This window comes from Gossypium hirsutum, chromosome D03 (assembly GCF_007990345.1).
Source record: "Gossypium hirsutum isolate 1008001.06 chromosome D03, Gossypium_hirsutum_v2.1, whole genome shotgun sequence".
NCBI lineage: Eukaryota > Viridiplantae > Streptophyta > Magnoliopsida > Malvales > Malvaceae > Gossypium > Gossypium hirsutum.
In genome coordinates, this window is record NC_053439.1 from 111,528 (window position 1) to 128,321 (window position 16,794).

The 16,794-nt window shown below is 39.1% G+C and overlaps 3 protein-coding genes and 1 pseudogene across 4 annotated transcripts; 2 read left to right on the plus strand and 2 right to left on the minus strand.

The window, feature by feature from the left end:
• Positions 1-612: 612 nt before the first annotated feature.
• Positions 613-5,033, minus strand: LOC107937823 (glutamate receptor 3.6). 2 transcript variants are annotated; one of them, XM_016870802.2, is made up of 7 exons: positions 4,626-5,033; positions 3,862-4,163; positions 2,430-3,766; positions 2,063-2,340; positions 1,918-1,949; positions 1,395-1,801; positions 613-1,312 (listed from the first exon to the last, which is right to left on the minus strand). In XM_016870802.2, the coding sequence occupies exons 2-7, from the start codon at positions 4,145-4,147 to the stop codon at positions 818-820; spliced, it is 2,835 nt and encodes a 944-aa protein (XP_016726291.2). In that variant the 5' UTR covers positions 4,148-4,163; positions 4,626-5,033; the 3' UTR covers positions 613-817. The 2 variants fall into 2 exon arrangements, with proteins under 2 accessions (XP_016726291.2, XP_016726290.2); XM_016870801.2 differs by having other exon boundaries at positions 4,508-4,777.
• A 1,702-nt stretch (positions 5,034-6,735) lies between these two features.
• On the plus strand, positions 6,736-9,456 carry LOC107937795 (probable protein phosphatase 2C 47). Its single transcript, XM_016870772.2, has 4 exons — positions 6,736-7,344; positions 7,780-7,977; positions 8,173-8,378; positions 8,496-9,456. The coding sequence occupies exons 1-4, from the start codon at positions 7,153-7,155 to the stop codon at positions 9,049-9,051; spliced, it is 1,152 nt and encodes a 383-aa protein (XP_016726261.1). The 5' UTR covers positions 6,736-7,152; the 3' UTR covers positions 9,052-9,456.
• Positions 9,457-10,398: 942 nt separating this feature from the next.
• Positions 10,399-12,272, plus strand: LOC107937812 (amino acid transporter AVT3C). The gene has a single exon (XM_016870788.2). It carries the CDS (start codon positions 10,738-10,740, stop codon positions 12,010-12,012), a length of 1,275 nt encoding a protein of 424 aa, XP_016726277.1. The 5' UTR covers positions 10,399-10,737; the 3' UTR covers positions 12,013-12,272.
• Positions 12,273-12,406: 134 nt separating this feature from the next.
• LOC107937816 (uncharacterized) lies at positions 12,407-16,756 on the minus strand (annotated as a pseudogene).
• Positions 16,757-16,794: the final 38 nt, after the last annotated feature.

Here is a 16,794-nt window from a genome sequence, read left to right on the forward strand (position 1 = left end):
GAATTTTCAAAATTAGACTACTAATGCTGTCCAAAACTGTTTTAGTGCAAAATGTTAATAACCAAGTTTATTACACCCTCCTTTCCTTTCTCTACAATATTTCTCATCACTTCCTCTTATTTCACTTCACTAACATATTAAGAACATAAACCTTATATAAAAAAACTCTACTTTAACATCAATTTCATGCTTTTTCAATAATATCAAACTTAAAAATATATTGAAATATTGATGTTCTTACCTTATCCTATTGATTTCAAAATTTAACTTGATTTTCTCTCTCCTCCAACTTCCATTTTCTTGAATCCAAGGTGATTTTATTGTTCTCCATAGTCTTCTTATCACTTTTCTCTTTTGGTGATATTTGCACTATTGACCTTTCACTTCAACTTTTCCATATTTATACTTATGCCACAAAAATTTTTACATATTTACAATTTAATCCACTTCTTAATTTAATACATTATGTCTTACTTCTTGATTGAACTTTTTAACTTTCTTTTGATATCTTATAACTTTAATTTTTATTGATCTACTTTTTTTTTGCTAAGATTTTATCTCATATTATTTACTATAAAGGGGGTTTTGAGGATGTTATAGAGCAAGTGAGAATTCAATAACCCACCTTGGAAGTCAAATTTATGAAGAAAAAAAAGGAAAAATAAGCCTATACAAGCAGGACATATACCCTTAGCCTTTATGTGCTGAGGCTGATTGATTCTTACATAATATGCCTCCACTGCTTCTCTAAATTGATTTCCTTTTCTCAATATCTATTTTTTTAAAAATAAAATCATGCGGGGGGAACAAACATTACCTAGACTTCACCCCTATTAGTGGTAGCTCCAAGGCTTTTGTTTGAAGCAAATTCACTATTTCTTCTGATGGAGTAGCTAGTGCTATTTGATCCATCATCAGTACTTCGATTAGAGGTTCTCTCCATTTGCCTTCTCTTGGACCGACTTTTAACCTCCTCTTCCTTTTCATCAACGAAGGAAAGGAATGTCTGAATGCGTGCAGATCGAGAGCTTTGGCCTGAAAGATCGGATTCCTCAGAGTAGTGACGGCTGAACTGCCTTACCATTTTCAAGAAATACAGAAAGAGAGCTATCAAGCAAGCTAATCCACATATGAGAAATAGGCCCCAAAAGCTTCTAAGCTGAAGCCTGTCCACTTCCATTTTTGCACCTTGATAACTACATGCACGTCTTAACAGCCATTTGTCATGGATCCTTTGGAGATCTCCATTCTCTGAAAGTTTGAGAATGGCAGTTGACATGTCCACTGCTAGAGGAGAGTCCCGTGGAAAGGCCTGCCACATCAATACCATTAATTTTGTGTGTAAAACATACAATTACCAACAATATTAGTGCATTACAAGCACCGCCACTTACAAATCCCCATCCATTTTTGGTGAACTCTTGGCCTACGATACTGAATTCACATCTGGTGGAGAGAAAGAGCTCTATATAAGCACGATCATCCACCATTGCAGCCACACCACCCTTGTGGGGCCCATCTTTCAAAGCTTTAGCACATTCTTCCGGGGAATTAAGAGCAACCAGCCGTGATGCATCGATTTTTAGGTCGTCAATTAAATAATTTCGAGCAAATGATCCCTGCTGGTAGCCAATGGGATCCTTGCTTGATACCAAAGTTTCAATGCCCTTGATGGGAGAACTAAGTTGTTGCACTGTAAGGATGGAGGTAAGGCTGGCCGTGTAGCTAGAGTTGATTATGAGAACCACAAATAGCCAGATGATAAGAATTATGCGACCAAGTACACTGACAGTATTTTCTCCTGAAGATAACAGAACAAAACCAAGTAGCATAAACTTTTGCAAGTTCAATATATGGTACATCAATGGCTATTATGTATAGTAAAAGCTGATTACGGTTACGTATAGTGTCACTTACTGTGGGCGAAGAACCAAGTTGAAAAACTAAACCTGCAAAAGGAGTTTCAAATACAAAGTTACCGAGTAACTCAGAAGAAGAAGCAATCCCCCTCATGGCTTATTCATTTCAAAACAAAATGCAACCAAAATCAGATAGCACTAACCATAAAATAGTAACTACTTGTCTTCTTGGGGGGCCTCTGAACTCATCATTCATCCTATGCTCCAAAATCCAAACTACTGTTCCCACTAGCAGGAAAAAGATAGCTGTCACTGCCCACATCCTTCCTGTGAACGGCCTCAGAAAGGCAAAAGCATTAGAATTCTTCCTCCAAACTGGGGCTACCACAACTAATCCAGACTCAATATATGGCTGTGTGAAATCTGCCATCTTTGTTCTGTTAGTGATGATTGCAATGTCGCCTATTGCTGCATCGAATACCTGAATCATGATAAGAAGATCAGAACTTGATGATTACAAATGAAAGGAACCAACCAACCACCTTAAAAGATTTGGTTCATGGCACTTACACCTGCTGTGATCAAACGCACCAGCTCAGTGCCACTTGGGTTGGTACGGCCGTCCCCGAAGGGAATTAATTTGTATGGGACAGCATAGGGCAACAAATTGAGAGCAGCAGTGAATACATCAATGCAGTATCCTGTAATTACATCAGGGCCCCTTACTGACACAAATTCACGGTAACTAACACGATGAGGAACTCCAATCTTCAAATGTCTTCCACTGTTTGGAAACACCCATCCACGGGGTTTTTGCGTCGTTTGTCCAGGCCAAACAACGCCGTGTAACATTTGGCTTGTGCTAGAACGGTTAGGCAGTTTTTCCCAAAGGGTTTCTGGAAGTGCGGTTGATAAGCCAGAATGATTGGACCAGTATCCTACTCTTCTATAGCCAGTACCAATCACATTAATGATTTCAAATGCAGGATGAATGAGATTCCGATCACTAGTAAACCTGAAATCCCCTGTAACACCCTTCATATTGACGTTCAAAATGTTGTCAAGTAACAAGTTCCCTCCTTGAAACACGCTCAAAGCATCAAGGTGTAAGTTCCCTTCACTCAGCTCCGATGCTCTAGAATTATTTAAAAACGAAATGTTTCCTCCCTGATTGAAGAATCCATTGATTGCATGAGCTAGCAACCAGACTGTGTCATAGGCGTACAGACTGTAAGTGTTGAGTCCAATTAGCTTTCCTCTGGTTAAGTTGCTCCACCTTGAAACAAATCTCCTCTTGAGTTGTGAATCTGGAGTGTACATCCGCAGCGTAACAACACCTTGAATATCATCCATAGCATCTTGAGATAAGGGGGAGTTGGTTTCCAGGACGGTAGATAGCCAATTAGTAGCAATCCAAACATAGCCAGTTCCAAGCATTCCTAGATACTGAGCCACACTGAACACTTTCAGACCCCAGCTACCAGGAACATGTACAACCAGAATCCTAGACTCCCTCAAAGCCACCTTCACCAACACGTCAGTGATTTCATCCCGGGTGGGTTCTGGGCTTAAACGCGCTTTGTAGGAAATCCTGCATCGTCTTTCGGCCAGTTTATCCCCCAAAGCAGCAATCCCATTTCTGCCATGATCGTCATCCTCGTAGATTGCTATGACCTCTCTCCATTCATAATGGTCTATGATTTCAGCAATGGCAGACATCTGATACAAATCGTTCTGAGCAGTCCTCACAAAGAATGGGAACTGAATTGGAGACAGGGTAGGATCTGTGGATGAGAATGACAATAGAGGGACTCGCAGGACATTGGCAATATGGGAAATCACATGAGCCGTCACAGAAGATTGGGGACCAATTATGGCTACAGTCTCTCTCTCCATGAATAGTAAAGCTGCAATTCAATCAACGATGAATCCATAGAGAAGGAGAAATTCTTGAGCATGCAACTGTTAGTCTTCATGATAACAATAAACAAAAAGGACGTACCTTCCACTACTGCCATAAACCCACTGTAATTGGAGTCCTTCATCTGTAGTATTAATTTAGTTCCTGGAAGGATATCTGGGTTTGAATTTACATCTTCTATGGCTGTTTCGATTGCAATTTTTGCAGCTTTTCCGATAACAGTTTTGAATGAAAAAATAGCACCAATATTCACAACTGCAGGCCTTCCAGCAACGTTTGCGTTCAGTGGAAGACCATTGCACACGATCATAGACGCCAGAAGCCATAGGATGATATTCATGGTAAATTGCTGCTGCTGCTGCTTCATTAGAGTTGCTCCGACTCTGATAAAAATAGATCAGCAGAAAATGATACGTTGACTAAAGCTAAACCACGACAAGGCAATCAAACAATAGAATTAATAACAGCAGATCTGAAATAAGAAATCAGGATGAGGAAAACATAAGATCTTGTGCTCCGCTAATTTGCAAAACCCAAGAAAGGACCCAAGAAGGGTAATAAATAAATAAAACTAAAACTGACAAAGCAAGTGCCAGGCAAGCTATCAAATCAAATAGTTGTAGCAGTAGTTAACATGAAAAAAAGAGGTTTAATTCAAGTGACAAGATTGTGGAAGAAGCTTGGTACAAATATGAAAAGCGAAAACGAGTTTTGGACCAAAACTCACAGTAGCAGAGTAGGTGTAGCGTAGCAGCCATGAATTTTAAGTAAGAGACCCTGTCTGTTGTGATGATTTTAATGAAGGTGAGACTAGTGCAAAAAAAAAAAGATAATAATTGGCATACATTTAACATGTGCTGAAACAACTAGGTTGCGCTTTGAGATTGGAGCCATTACTGAGCTTCATGAAAGGTGGACAGAAGCAACTAAAAGGATAACATGCGTAAGTTGGCGCCTAGTGTGAATTCCTGAGGATGAAAATTAATTGACAAGGAAAGAGGCAGGAATGATAAAATGACGCGGTGGAGAAATATATCATTTTGAAGTTGAAATGACTATGAGTGGCCCCTTAGTGGTGGTCCAGTACTGTCAAATATTCAGCAGCATGAATGATTATTAGTATCTTAATATGCACTATGGTAATGCTAAAGCCGGATCTGTGGCATTTCTACTCAACCAATGGAAGAATAGGTCAACTCACGCCATAGTCGAACACTCCATTCTTCCACAGGGTAGACACCCAACCTAAACCTAGTATAGAAAAGTGAACACAGACCCCACCCCTTTTGTAAGTGGCCTATGCTATCAAGTGCTTCTTCCACCTCATTAACATAATTTGTGCATTTCTTATATCATCCATGCGTTTGCAATTGCATGCTTATTACATTACTTGCTGCCTAGACTAGAGTGCCATTGGTGGATGATGCGTCTACAACTTTCGGTTTAATTACCACTGCTTCTAGCTCCTTAAACTATGTCGTACCATATTCACCACTTCACTTTAGAAATGGTCATAAGTTCATACATTATCTTCAATGTTTTCAATAATATATATCATACAAGTTGGTAAGGCTTTTCAGTCTGGCCCTCCTAAAGAAGCAAGTGATGGATACGTTTACCTAACACTAGGCAAGCTCTAAATGAATGTACCGATTATGTAGATGTAGCAGACTCTTAAAAATATGATTATATTACTAAACAAATTAAAGGAGACAAAAGCAATGGCTCAGCTCTTCCTTGCATATATGTTCAAACACTATCCAATTTTATATATGATCATTGAGCACTACTTTTATGATTTGCAGCTGTGGGGAATAGATGCCTCATTGATTGCTCCCCTGCCCTGCCAAGTCCATATTCCTTTTCTTTTCTTTTCTTTTGTGGGTGATATATATTTGTTGCTTTGTCTAGTGTGGACTTAACTTATTATATCAAGGGATTCAAATATTCTTTCTTAGTGCAAAGTTCATTTACGTATGTATATGTTGTACATATTTTTTTCTTTGCTTTTTAGGAGTATGTGCTGCAAATGATTCCTTGAGGACGGACAACTGCACTTGGACAAGTGATTCCCACCAAATTCTATATAATTATTGTTATGTACATGGATAATAAATTTAACCAAACATCAATCACCTTATAATTGAAGATGGAGTTTAGTTAATTTTATTTTTAAGGTTAATATTCAATGGAAGTTCAAATATGGTCATATTTTCTTTTATTTTTACTCTTAAAATTTTACTACTAAAGTCTAAAAAATTCAATTGGATCCACACATGTTGACTTACGATGTGATTTAGGATTTACAACCGACCAATTATAAAAAAATTAAATCGTTAATTTTAATTTAATATAAATTTATTTATTTAAAAGGTTACATCCACACATTAATTTCTAATATAATTATTGTTATATATATAGATAATAAATTAATTTAATGTTTGGTATGTATATGGATAATAAATTAATTTCCAATCAATATATTTTTTTAAAACGTACTTATAATAGTGATCAATTAAAAACATTAAGTATTGACATAAGGTCAAAAAATATTTTTTATTTTATTTTTAAATGATATATCTAAAATGATTGGTTTAAATAAATAATAATTGAATAATTATAAAATTACTTAAATAAAAAAATGAAAATCCCCCAGCATGGCGGGGGGGAGACAATGAATAGCAGTTGCAATTATAACTGAAAAAGTGGTTGAAGCGTTGTGTAGGGAAGGCTGCTTTGGCTTTGAAGATGGTCGCTTTTGGTTGGATGAGTGATAGGTGAGGGAGAGACGTTGATTGAAATCCAAACCAAGGGAAAGGTCAACGATGAGGAGGTGAAACACGTGTCAATAACCCAATCCCCTTTCAAGCTTTACCTATAATGTAGTGCGCAAAACTTGGAATCCCATAAACATATAATAACAGACTTCCGTTCCTTCTCTCTCTAAACGGTCCTCCCTTTCCTACTTCCATGCTTTGGTTTTGCATTTCTTCTTCTTCCTCTTTTAATACTATTTTCTTCTTCTCTTTTACGTTCTAAGTTTTGTTTGTTCTCTTGGACCTTCATAATTACACACATATAGGGTGTACCCAACCTGGCAATGGGGCTGCTTTTAGTTCCTCACACCAACCAATAAAGTTTCCAACTTGCAAAAGAAAAAAAAAACTCAAGCTTTTCATACCATACGTCTGGGGTGGAGTGCATCTTAATTGAATCTTTGGATCAGGTGCTTCACCTTTTGGGCAGTTGATTCATGCAAAAATATGGGCTGTCTGTTACCCAATCTAACAGGCACCTTTTTTTCCCCTTTGAAATGATGGGTTAGTGTTATTTGTGTTTTTTTCTTTTTTGGTGGGTTGTGGAGGGGGATCAATGGCTCCAGCGACAGATGTATCTCCACATGCAACAAAACTAGAAGATGGAAGCTTCAAAAGTGGTTTCAATTCAATGGAGGATGAAAATGAAGACACATTGGGGAATATGACCCAAGCCAATGCTGCCAAACCTCCAAGAAGCCTCTCTGCTATGCGCCATTGCTCAAGCTCTGCGTGGCTAATCGAACATGTTTGTCTTATCTGCCTTTTCTTTCTTCTTTAAAGTCCTCGGTTGCCTTTATGCTCTTGAGTTAGATTTCCAATAATTCAGTTGCATGATCAAGTTTAACCTGTAAATGTGTATTTACATTAGCATAAACTTGGGGTGAAATTTTCTTTTGAAGAACCAAAACATAAACTTCCCTTGGTAAACTACATTTTGGATTGAACTAAGCTCACCAACTCATGCTAAGAATTATATTGTTGTTATTTTCAGTCTATGTAAAAGCTTTATAACGGTTTCAGATTTCACCTAAATTATTGCTTTTGTTTCATGGGATTCATTGTGAATTATTAGCCTCCTTTTTGATGTTCCCCTCGTTTACATTGTCACTCGAGTTGATGCCTGCTGCATAAGTTTTAAAACAAATTTCATGTAAAATAGTTCTGTTTGTGGTTGATGTAGGAATCAGTTATGGGTGCTGCGGGCTTGAAGTCACCACCATCACGTGAAGATTCTTGCTTTCTACCTGTATTCCGTTCAGGAAGCTGTTCTGAGAAAGGACCAAAACAATATATGGAAGATGAGTTTATATGTATTGATGATCTGTTTCAGCATCTTGGCCCGGCTGCAAGCTTTCCTTGCCTAGGAGCATTCTATGGGGTGTGTAACTTTTGTTAGGTTAGATTACTTAAATTCAGGACACTGTTTTTGTAATTTCAGCGTATGGAACAATTCCTTTAGTCGCCAGCCACCTTAGTACGCCTGTTTCGTAAAGCTTTGCACAATTATCAGATTTATCTAGCTTTGGACTATATATATAATGTAGAACTACGGTTCTGCCTTTTTTTCCTATAGGTATTTGATGGGCATGGTGGTCTAGATGCAGCATCCTTCACCAGAAAGAACATTCTCAACTTCATTGTTGAAGACGCTAATTTTGCAACTGGAACAAAAAAGGCAGTTAAGCGTGCTTACGTGAAAGCTGATCATGCACTTGCAGATGCTAAATCTCTTGATAGGTCCTCTGGCACCACTGCTTTGACTGCTCTCATTTTGGAAAGGTAAGAAATCTGATGCTAAACATTTACTTTTTTTTAAACATATGCATTGTGCAGTTGGACGTTGATATGGTAAGGTTTGGCAGTGTGACATGATTTAAGTATGGTTGTTTCTGTCAGAACCATGATCATTGCTAATGCTGGGGATTCTCGAGCTGTATTGGGTAAACGAGGAAGAGCAATCGAGTTGTCTAAAGACCACAAACCCAACTGTACATCTGAAAGATTAAGAATCGAGAAACTAGGTGGTGTGATATATGATGGCTACCTGAATGGCCAGCTTTCTGTAGCACGTGCTCTTGGAGACTGGCATATTAAGGGCGCTAAAGGCTCGAAGAGTCCCTTAAGCTGTGAGCCAGAATTGGAAGAAATTTTGCTGACAGAAGAAGATGAGTTTCTGATAATGGGGTGTGATGGACTTTGGGATGTGATGAGTAGCCAATGTGCTGTGACAATGGTGAGGAAGGAGTTGATGCAGCATAATGATCCTGAGAGGTGCTCAAGAGCACTTGTGAAGGAAGCATTACAACGCAACACATGTGATAATCTAACTGTTGTTGTAGTCTGCTTCTCGCCAGACCCACCTCCGAAGATTGAAATTCCGAGATCGTATAAAAGGAGGAGCATATCAGCAGAAGGGCTGGATCTCCTCAAGGGTGTTTTGAACAACGAATGACCGAGTGATAAGAATTGTCTGTATCTTGTACAAAAAAGAAGAAAACAATGGAATTTAAACCAATTGGAGAGCCATTTTTCTGAATAATAACTGGTCCGTCCCACTTGCTGTGACGTGGATAGAAATAGTTGATGATTTCTTGAATCCTGGATGGTGTCCGGTGTATACATTTTTTTTCTTTTTTTTATTAGTATATTTTTTGAATTTGAGTTGGTAACATTTGAGTTACAATCTGAAACTGGTAATAAGTTGCTTGGGGCAACCTCAGCAAGTTTGATGTTAGTTGCAGGGATTTTTTTTCAGGGGCAATTAAGCTCCAAGTATGAGGTAGCACTACAAAGTTATCTTATATTTTAATTGTAACAATTTATTTACTATTAGACACATGAAAAACATCTTACTCCAGAGAAAGTAAAGCTTATAAAATTTGAGATTGAGATTGTTAATGTTTAATTACTTGCTATTACCTATGTTGCTCGGAATCTCTATCTTCTTAAAGTCCAGATGCCATATAATATCATAGCATCTACGTTGATAATGCTCTATCCATGTGTAGTTTGGCAACGGCATCCAACATGGGCCAAACTTTTAACCTTAAACCCAATATTTATATTAAGTTTAAGCCTACAAATACAGTGGACTGGAGTACACTATATTGATCGAGCATAGCCCATTGGGAAGATACGAGCGAAAATGCTGATGCCTATCTATCGCCTATGGATGATTTCGTGAAGAGAATTGCACCAAAATCATCCCTCAGTGCTCGCTCTGCTAGAAACAAACAAACTAACTAAAAGAAAAGAGGAATGTGTATGTATGTATGTATGTATGTAGGATCCAGGTTCTTGTGTTGGTCTCTTCAAGTATTCATGCCACGGAACAGAACACACAGGGAAAAACAAAACCCAAAAACAAAATAATAAAGTCAGCACAGGGCAAGAGCCAAAAAATCTTACTTATATCTACGATATTTCTTCGTATCTTATCCAAAAGATGTGAAGAAAAAGTTAAGGGGGTGGCAGTGAAATTATGAGTTGAATTTGGAGGGGAGGGAGGGACAGTTTGGCAAACACAGAAAGACAATGTGGTCTCTATCAAATGGCCCACAAAAGATTATGGTGAATCATGCTTAAGCGGCAAACCGACAGTGGCTGCTGAATGGTAGCCTTGCTGCCTTTGATCTTTTTCTTTATTCTCATCTGCTTTGCGTGTTTAACTTCAACTTGTCTACACACTTCAACTGTTGAAGATTTTTTTTAGATAGGTTGCACGGCTTATCCCATCTGTCCCTCTGAACAATTATCATAATCTTATTTCATCTCACCTCATGTGCATTTGAGTTGGTTGTCTGTTTGTACTTTATTACTTCAAGTAAACGACAAAAGAAAAAGATAGGATCATTAAAAAAATCTTAACGTGCCCCATCCCCTACATTATTTTACAACTTCTGCTCTTTCTTTTGCAGAATGCATATTGTAAAGGGGTATTTTCAGCTCCCATTTAGATCTGTCAAACTCCATCAAGTTGCACTCGTCTGTCTGTCTTTACCTAATAACAAGTGAACTGAAACGACATTCCCATCTGTTCTCATCTCCTCCGTCTAAGAATTAAAACATCCCAAGTTCCCAACCAATCTACTCTTGTTTTTCTTCAAAATCTTACACTCATCACTCTTTTGGTCCAGATATGGGGTTTGATAAGGAAGCAAGCTCATCCTCGCATGTGCTGCAAGTGCCACCCCTCCCAAGAGAAGATACCCCCTTGTTGGGCCAACCACGTCGCCTGTCTTCCCAGTCAAAGACCTTTGCAAACGTCTTTATAGCTATAGTTGGAGCAGGCGTCCTCGGCCTTCCTTACACCTTCAAGAAAACTGGCTGGCTCATGGGCTCCCTCATGCTCTTCTCTGTTGCTCTCCTAGCCTATCACTGCATGATGCTTTTGATTTTTACTCGCCGCAAGCTGGAGTCTATCCATGGCTTCTCCAAGATCAACTCCTTCGGCGATCTTGGCTTCGAGGTTTATGGCCCCCTTGGTCGCTTTGCGGTAGATATCATGATAGTTCTTGCCCAAGCTGGTTTCTGCATTAGTTACCTCATTTTTATTGCCAACACTTTAGCCTATGTCTTTAATGCTGACAATCAGGCAAGTATTCTTGGGCTCAGTTCCAAGACTGTTTATCTGTGGGCTTGTTTTCCGTTCCAGTTAGGTTTGAATTCAATTGCAACGTTGACCCATTTAGCTCCTTTGAGTATCTTTGCGGATGTAGTAGATCTTGCAGCTGTGGGAGTGGTGATGGTAGAGGATGTTTTGGTTTTCTTGAAGAATAGACCCGAGTTAAAGGCTTTCGGTGGTTTCTCTGTATTTTTTTATGGCCTGGGGGTGGCTGTTTATTCTTTTGAAGGAATAGGGATGATACTGCCATTGGAATTAGAGGCTAAATACAAAGATAAGTTTGGGAAAGTATTGGCCTTATGCATGGCATTCATTTCTCTGCTGTATGGAGCATTTGGGATATTGGGATACATGGCTTTTGGTGAAGAGACCAAAGATATTATCACTACCAACCTGGGAGCAGGGTTAATAAGCACTCTGGTGCAACTGGGTCTATGTGTGAACCTGTTTATAACATTCCCATTGATGATGAACCCAGTTTACGAGGTGGTGGAGAGGCGGTTGTGTGATTCTAGATACTGCTTATGGCTAAGGTGGGTAGTTGTTTTGGGGGTAAGTTTAGTGGCACTGCTGGTCCCAAATTTTGCAGATTTCTTGTCTCTAGTGGGCAGTAGTGTCTGCTGTGCTCTGGGGTTTGTGTTGCCTGCTGCTTTTCATTTGATGGTATTCAAGAAGGAATTAGGGTGGGATGGATTGATTATGGATGCCGTCATTGTGGTTCTGGGTGTGATTATGGGAGTCTCAGGAACCTGGTCTTCGCTCCTGGAGATATTTGCGTCCAAGGCCTAATGATTTCCTTTTTTTTCCTCTCTTGAGGTGAGGTGATCATATGAACGACTGTTAATACCAATGATTGAGAAGAAAGACATACAACTTGGCCATGTATGATACCATTTAATTCCTCCATAAATTGGTGTATTTTCATAACAGTTCAATCATTGTGTTTGTGTACATTTTTCTTTCTCCATGCAGCTTCTATTGTCAAATCATAGCAAATTGCAACTTGTAATCGGCAGGGTGAACGAAATAATACTATTTGGGAAAAGGAATACACCAGCAAGTGGCACTGCATGAAAAACGAGTTTATATACAATTTTATAATACATATCAGATGCTAATCAACCACAACCAGACTCCAATAAAATATGTAATGATTAATCACCTTTTATCATTTATTCTATACATATAGAGAGAGCAAAATCTTAAATCACACGAACACCTGATTTAATTGCATTTATATTTTTCGCTTTCACTGAAAAGCACTCCGTTTATCAGAATCTTCTCTCGGACTCTGGCTCTCCACTGATGTCTTAAATGGCCCAGTTGACCTGAATGGATCAGTATCATCAAACAGTGGTAACTCGTGACCATGATCAAATCCTCTACTGCTTCGCGTGGAACCAAACCTTGCTAGCGAATGTTGTGCATCAAACCAATCATACACATAACCATTATCAAGCGAGGAGAGTTGAAAGAGTCCATTTTCTTGAATGCTGAATGAATCATACCCAGAGCTACTACCAAATGACTAATCTTCCCATCCTTCACAAAACTTCTGGGAGCTCCCATAATGATAAGCAGGGGTACCTGGAACAGAATCAGCAAAAATAGACGAGGTTTGCCCCTTGAACAACTTATCCGCATAGACAGGAGAGCTTGGAATAGATTCTGCAAATATGGCCGAATTCTTCCCCTTGAACATGTTATCTGCATAGGCAGGAGTGCTAGGAACAGAATCAGCAAAAATAGATGAGCTCTTTCCCTTGAACATGTTATCTGCATAGGCAGGAGAATTAGGAACAGAATCTGCAAAAATAGATGAGCTCTTCCCCTTGAAGACTTTGTTTTTATAAGCAGGGCTGCTTGGAATAGAATCCGCAAAAATAGACGAGCTTTTCCCGTGGAACATGTCACCTATCTAGGCAGGGATTCTCGGAACAGAATCCTCAAAAGTGAACGGGCCTTTCCCTGGGAACAAGTTTTCTGTTTGGGAGGACTGCGTTCTTATGGGCTTTATGTTGAAGTCACCAAGACCAAATGTAGAGTTATTATCATGCTCATCAGGATCCATTTTCTCCTGCAAAGGACGTATTTTTTTGACCATTTGTGGTTTTCATTACAATTCTGACAAATCTTCTCATCAAACAAACAACATCCATTCGGGAAAAGATTGAATGAAGACAAAATACTAGAATTTTGATATCCACAGAAAGTGATAAAAAGAATCTAAGGCTTCCTTTGATAAAAAGACAGCACCACTACTGTTTGTCACATAAGAATCCTGGAATTCTTGAGATCGCTTATCTTCTGTACTACTTATAGCTGGACTTCCAGAGGGGCTTTCTTCCAGGCTATCCTCTCTTTGCTCATTTGGCAAGTCTTTCTCATGGATCCATTCGCTTGTATTAAGAATCTTACATGTGTTAGCGCCAGCAGCCGTTTCCTTTTGAACTTGTGAAACTTTTGGTTTTGGAGGGGCTATGAGCCTATGACATTTTGTATATCACGAGTGAGCTCCTTTACAAATGTGAATCCTAAAAGGAGAGTTAGTGACAGTTCATCAGAATTATATACAGATTACAGAATAGTCAGAAGAAAGTACCATGTCAATTTGATACATTACAATCAACATTATGTTAAGGACATGCAAAGTCCATTACTAAATGCGGTTCACCAAGCACTCTAGTTTGGACAACAAAAGATAAAAATGCCCTAAAGATACGTACTTGTGTCTTCAAACTTGTCCCATTCTTCATACCAATCAGCCGCGAGGTTTGGAAAAGAGTTCTCATTGTGCGAGGTTCGAAGATCAGTTACAGGATGGCAAAGAGAATTGCATTGGGCTATTGAGAAATTTAAAGGGAAGACAATGTTGATTGCTATTCTTAAGGTTCCATGGAATGTTCACATTTACTTGATAGGCGAGAAAGAGAAAATAAATTATTGAAACATTTCCATATATATAGTGTTTATTTTTATCCCATGTGCCAACATAATCAGAAATCAGAAAAGAAACTGTATTGAGAGTAATAGATCAGTTAAATAGTAAAATAGAATCTCATCTTTACACGTATAGGTAGTTTATAAGATGACCAATAGCTGCTCAAAATGCAACCTAGTGATCCACCAGTTATATCCATGCAGATATTGCATGACCAACATGATACTTCAAGGACAAAAATATTTTAACCAGCATAATTGAGCTAGCAGTAGATAAACCAGAAACTGACAATCAACCAATCATAGACTACCTCTAAGTGAGCCTCCAGCTTAAGAACAGATGGCGTGACTGATCACCGGTAATTTTTCCATCTCTATCGGTGTCAACTTGTACAAATACTTTTGTGTACTTCTGTACATAGATTGAGTTATCTTAGGCCATGGGGGCTGAGACTGAGTTGATTCTCTAGAAGCCAAGTTCCCAGGTCCAGCAAGAAATCCAGTTGAACCAGAGGCCGCATTGCTTTGGACTGTAACCTGCTGGTTCAGTTTACTTGTTGGATGACCGTATGATACTGACCACCCACATGTTGTTGAGAAAGTGTACTCAGCAAATAATCAGTTGGCCTTGGCTTTAGAGAAGTACGGGGCCCTGGTACTGGAATGGAGGTCATTGAGACAGTTGAGCTAGTTGCAGGTGATGCGGCTGCCAAAGACGTTGCTTTGACTGCAATGAAGTTGCAGAGAAGTCACCAAGAAAGGAATCATAGACAAACCCCTTTCCCGAAGCAACCAATTCTTTGGGATCCTTTTCTGTTTACTGGCTGGATGGCATATCTTGCCTTTTTACAGTAGTAGAGGATATCTGCCCAGGAGTTGCTAGCGGTCTTGGTTGCATAGAAAGTGTCAAACCCAAAGATGTCTGTCCAAATCCATCTTGGCTCGTAGAAGGACCAATACCTTGGCTATGAACTTGGTTATTAGCACCACCTATAAGACCACCCGAGTTTCTACTTTGCCAATTAATTGAGGAGTTTGAAGTTGGAAGACGAGGAACCACAATGTTACCTCCCATCAGCATGCCTTGTGCCTCAAGAACTTGTTCTGTCTGTGATGAAATGATGGAAGGCACTGCTTGGGTTGGCCTCATAACCTGGTTTTGCTGTGATTGGAGATGCTGATGATTTACACCTACATTACCAAGGCCAGGTGTCCCTAGTGTTGCTAGATTGGACTGTAGTGTAGGTAGTTTATCTGGGGAGCAGGAATTTTAGCTGAAGCAGGGCCGTACAGTGCAGCATTTATCATATCTGGAGTCATATCTCGCTTACTTTGTGCCACAGGAACAAGTTTAAGGGCATTATAAAATTCTTGTCTACCAAGATAACCTAGTTTCTGCTGGTCAGCATGCATCAAGACCTGCAAATAGAAACATCAATTGAGTGCGACAAAAGGAATGTTCCCACAAATTAAACCAAACAGATACAAGAATTCTCCACAAGGAGAAGAGTTGTAAAACAATCTACCGAACCCCTAGAAGTATTAGGTACCAGTTCTTTCCGAGCAGTGCACTGCTAAACAACATTTTGATGTTCTCCATATGATTTTTGAACAAAAAATGATACTTAAGAAAAATAATAAAAGCATGTCAGTAGTGGCTCATACATAATATCGCTACAAATTAAAGAAGAATTAACTTGCTAAGCTGAGTGAAAACCATATAACAATTATGTGTTGTCGTTCTCCTTTTATCTCAACCAAAACCAACGAATGGAATAACAACTGAATGGGAAAAAGAAGTCAAACTAACTCCAACAAAAAAAAAATCACCGAGCAAAGAAGAAAGGTTCAGTATGATTTGTAGGAGAAACAGAAAAGGCAAGAGGGAAATGACCTGAGAGAGAGCGTTCTGGGACCAAATTGGAGCCTTGAAAAAAGGCAACAGCCTCGGCTCCACTGATCTGGCGTTCCTAAAATAAGCAACGAACAGATCGGTATTGTTAGGAATATCCCGCCACCGCCAAGCTGGAATTTAAAGTTCCGGGATTGGAAGAAACGTCAAGGAATAGAAAATCAGGTGGGAAATGGCTACATAACATAACCATAAATCATCCAATTCCACAGTCGAAATGTTAAAGAACACTAAACTGATTGCTTGCACCCGACGAAATCAGAAATTAGAAAACTTCAAAGGGCCACCTACGATGTTGATTGGCTTACTTAGGCGGGAAGTGACGTCGTTTGTTTTATTGACCGAGTCGCACACAAATTACATACTGCAACTTGCGGCCTCAGTCTGTGTTATAAAAGGGATTATAACACTACTGGTACTAAACTATTAATACTTGGGAAAAAAAGTAATGATACCATAGTTGAGCAAAAACAAGCAATCATGTAATTAGCGATGATGCATTAGATCTCATCAGAAACCAAAAAGGGCAGGTGGCAGATGAAACTAAGTCATCGTCCAAACCTAAGACAAACATCACCCCACCTACTTACCTACTAGATCGCTAATGAGCCAGGTGAGGATCATTATATGGGCTTCCGGGATGAAAACCAAATGCAAATTGCCCAAAGCCCAAGCCAACATGTCCAGGGGGCAAGCAAAAGAGCCTTATGTTCAAATGA

Excerpts from the sequence above, each read along its gene's own strand:
- LOC107937823 (XM_016870802.2), bottom strand. The coding sequence starts at position 4,147 with ATGAAGCAGCAGCAGCAGCAATTTACCATGAATATCATCCTATGGCTT. Across the intron at positions 2,341-2,429 it reads TGCGTTTGATCACAGCAGGT|GTATTCGATGCAGCAATAGG; the intron begins GTAAGTGCCATG and ends ATCATGATTCAG. Across the intron at positions 1,802-1,917 it reads AACTTGGTTCTTCGCCCACA|GAGAAAATACTGTCAGTGTA; the intron begins GTAAGTGACACT and ends TGTTATCTTCAG.
- LOC107937795 (XM_016870772.2), top strand. The coding sequence starts at position 7,153 with ATGGCTCCAGCGACAGATGTATCTCCACATGCAACAAAACTAGAAGAT. Across the intron at positions 7,345-7,779 it reads CTGCGTGGCTAATCGAACAT|GAATCAGTTATGGGTGCTGC; the intron begins GTTTGTCTTATC and ends TGGTTGATGTAG. Across the intron at positions 7,978-8,172 it reads GCCTAGGAGCATTCTATGGG|GTATTTGATGGGCATGGTGG; the intron begins GTGTGTAACTTT and ends TTTTTCCTATAG.
- LOC107937812 (XM_016870788.2), top strand. The coding sequence starts at position 10,738 with ATGGGGTTTGATAAGGAAGCAAGCTCATCCTCGCATGTGCTGCAAGTG.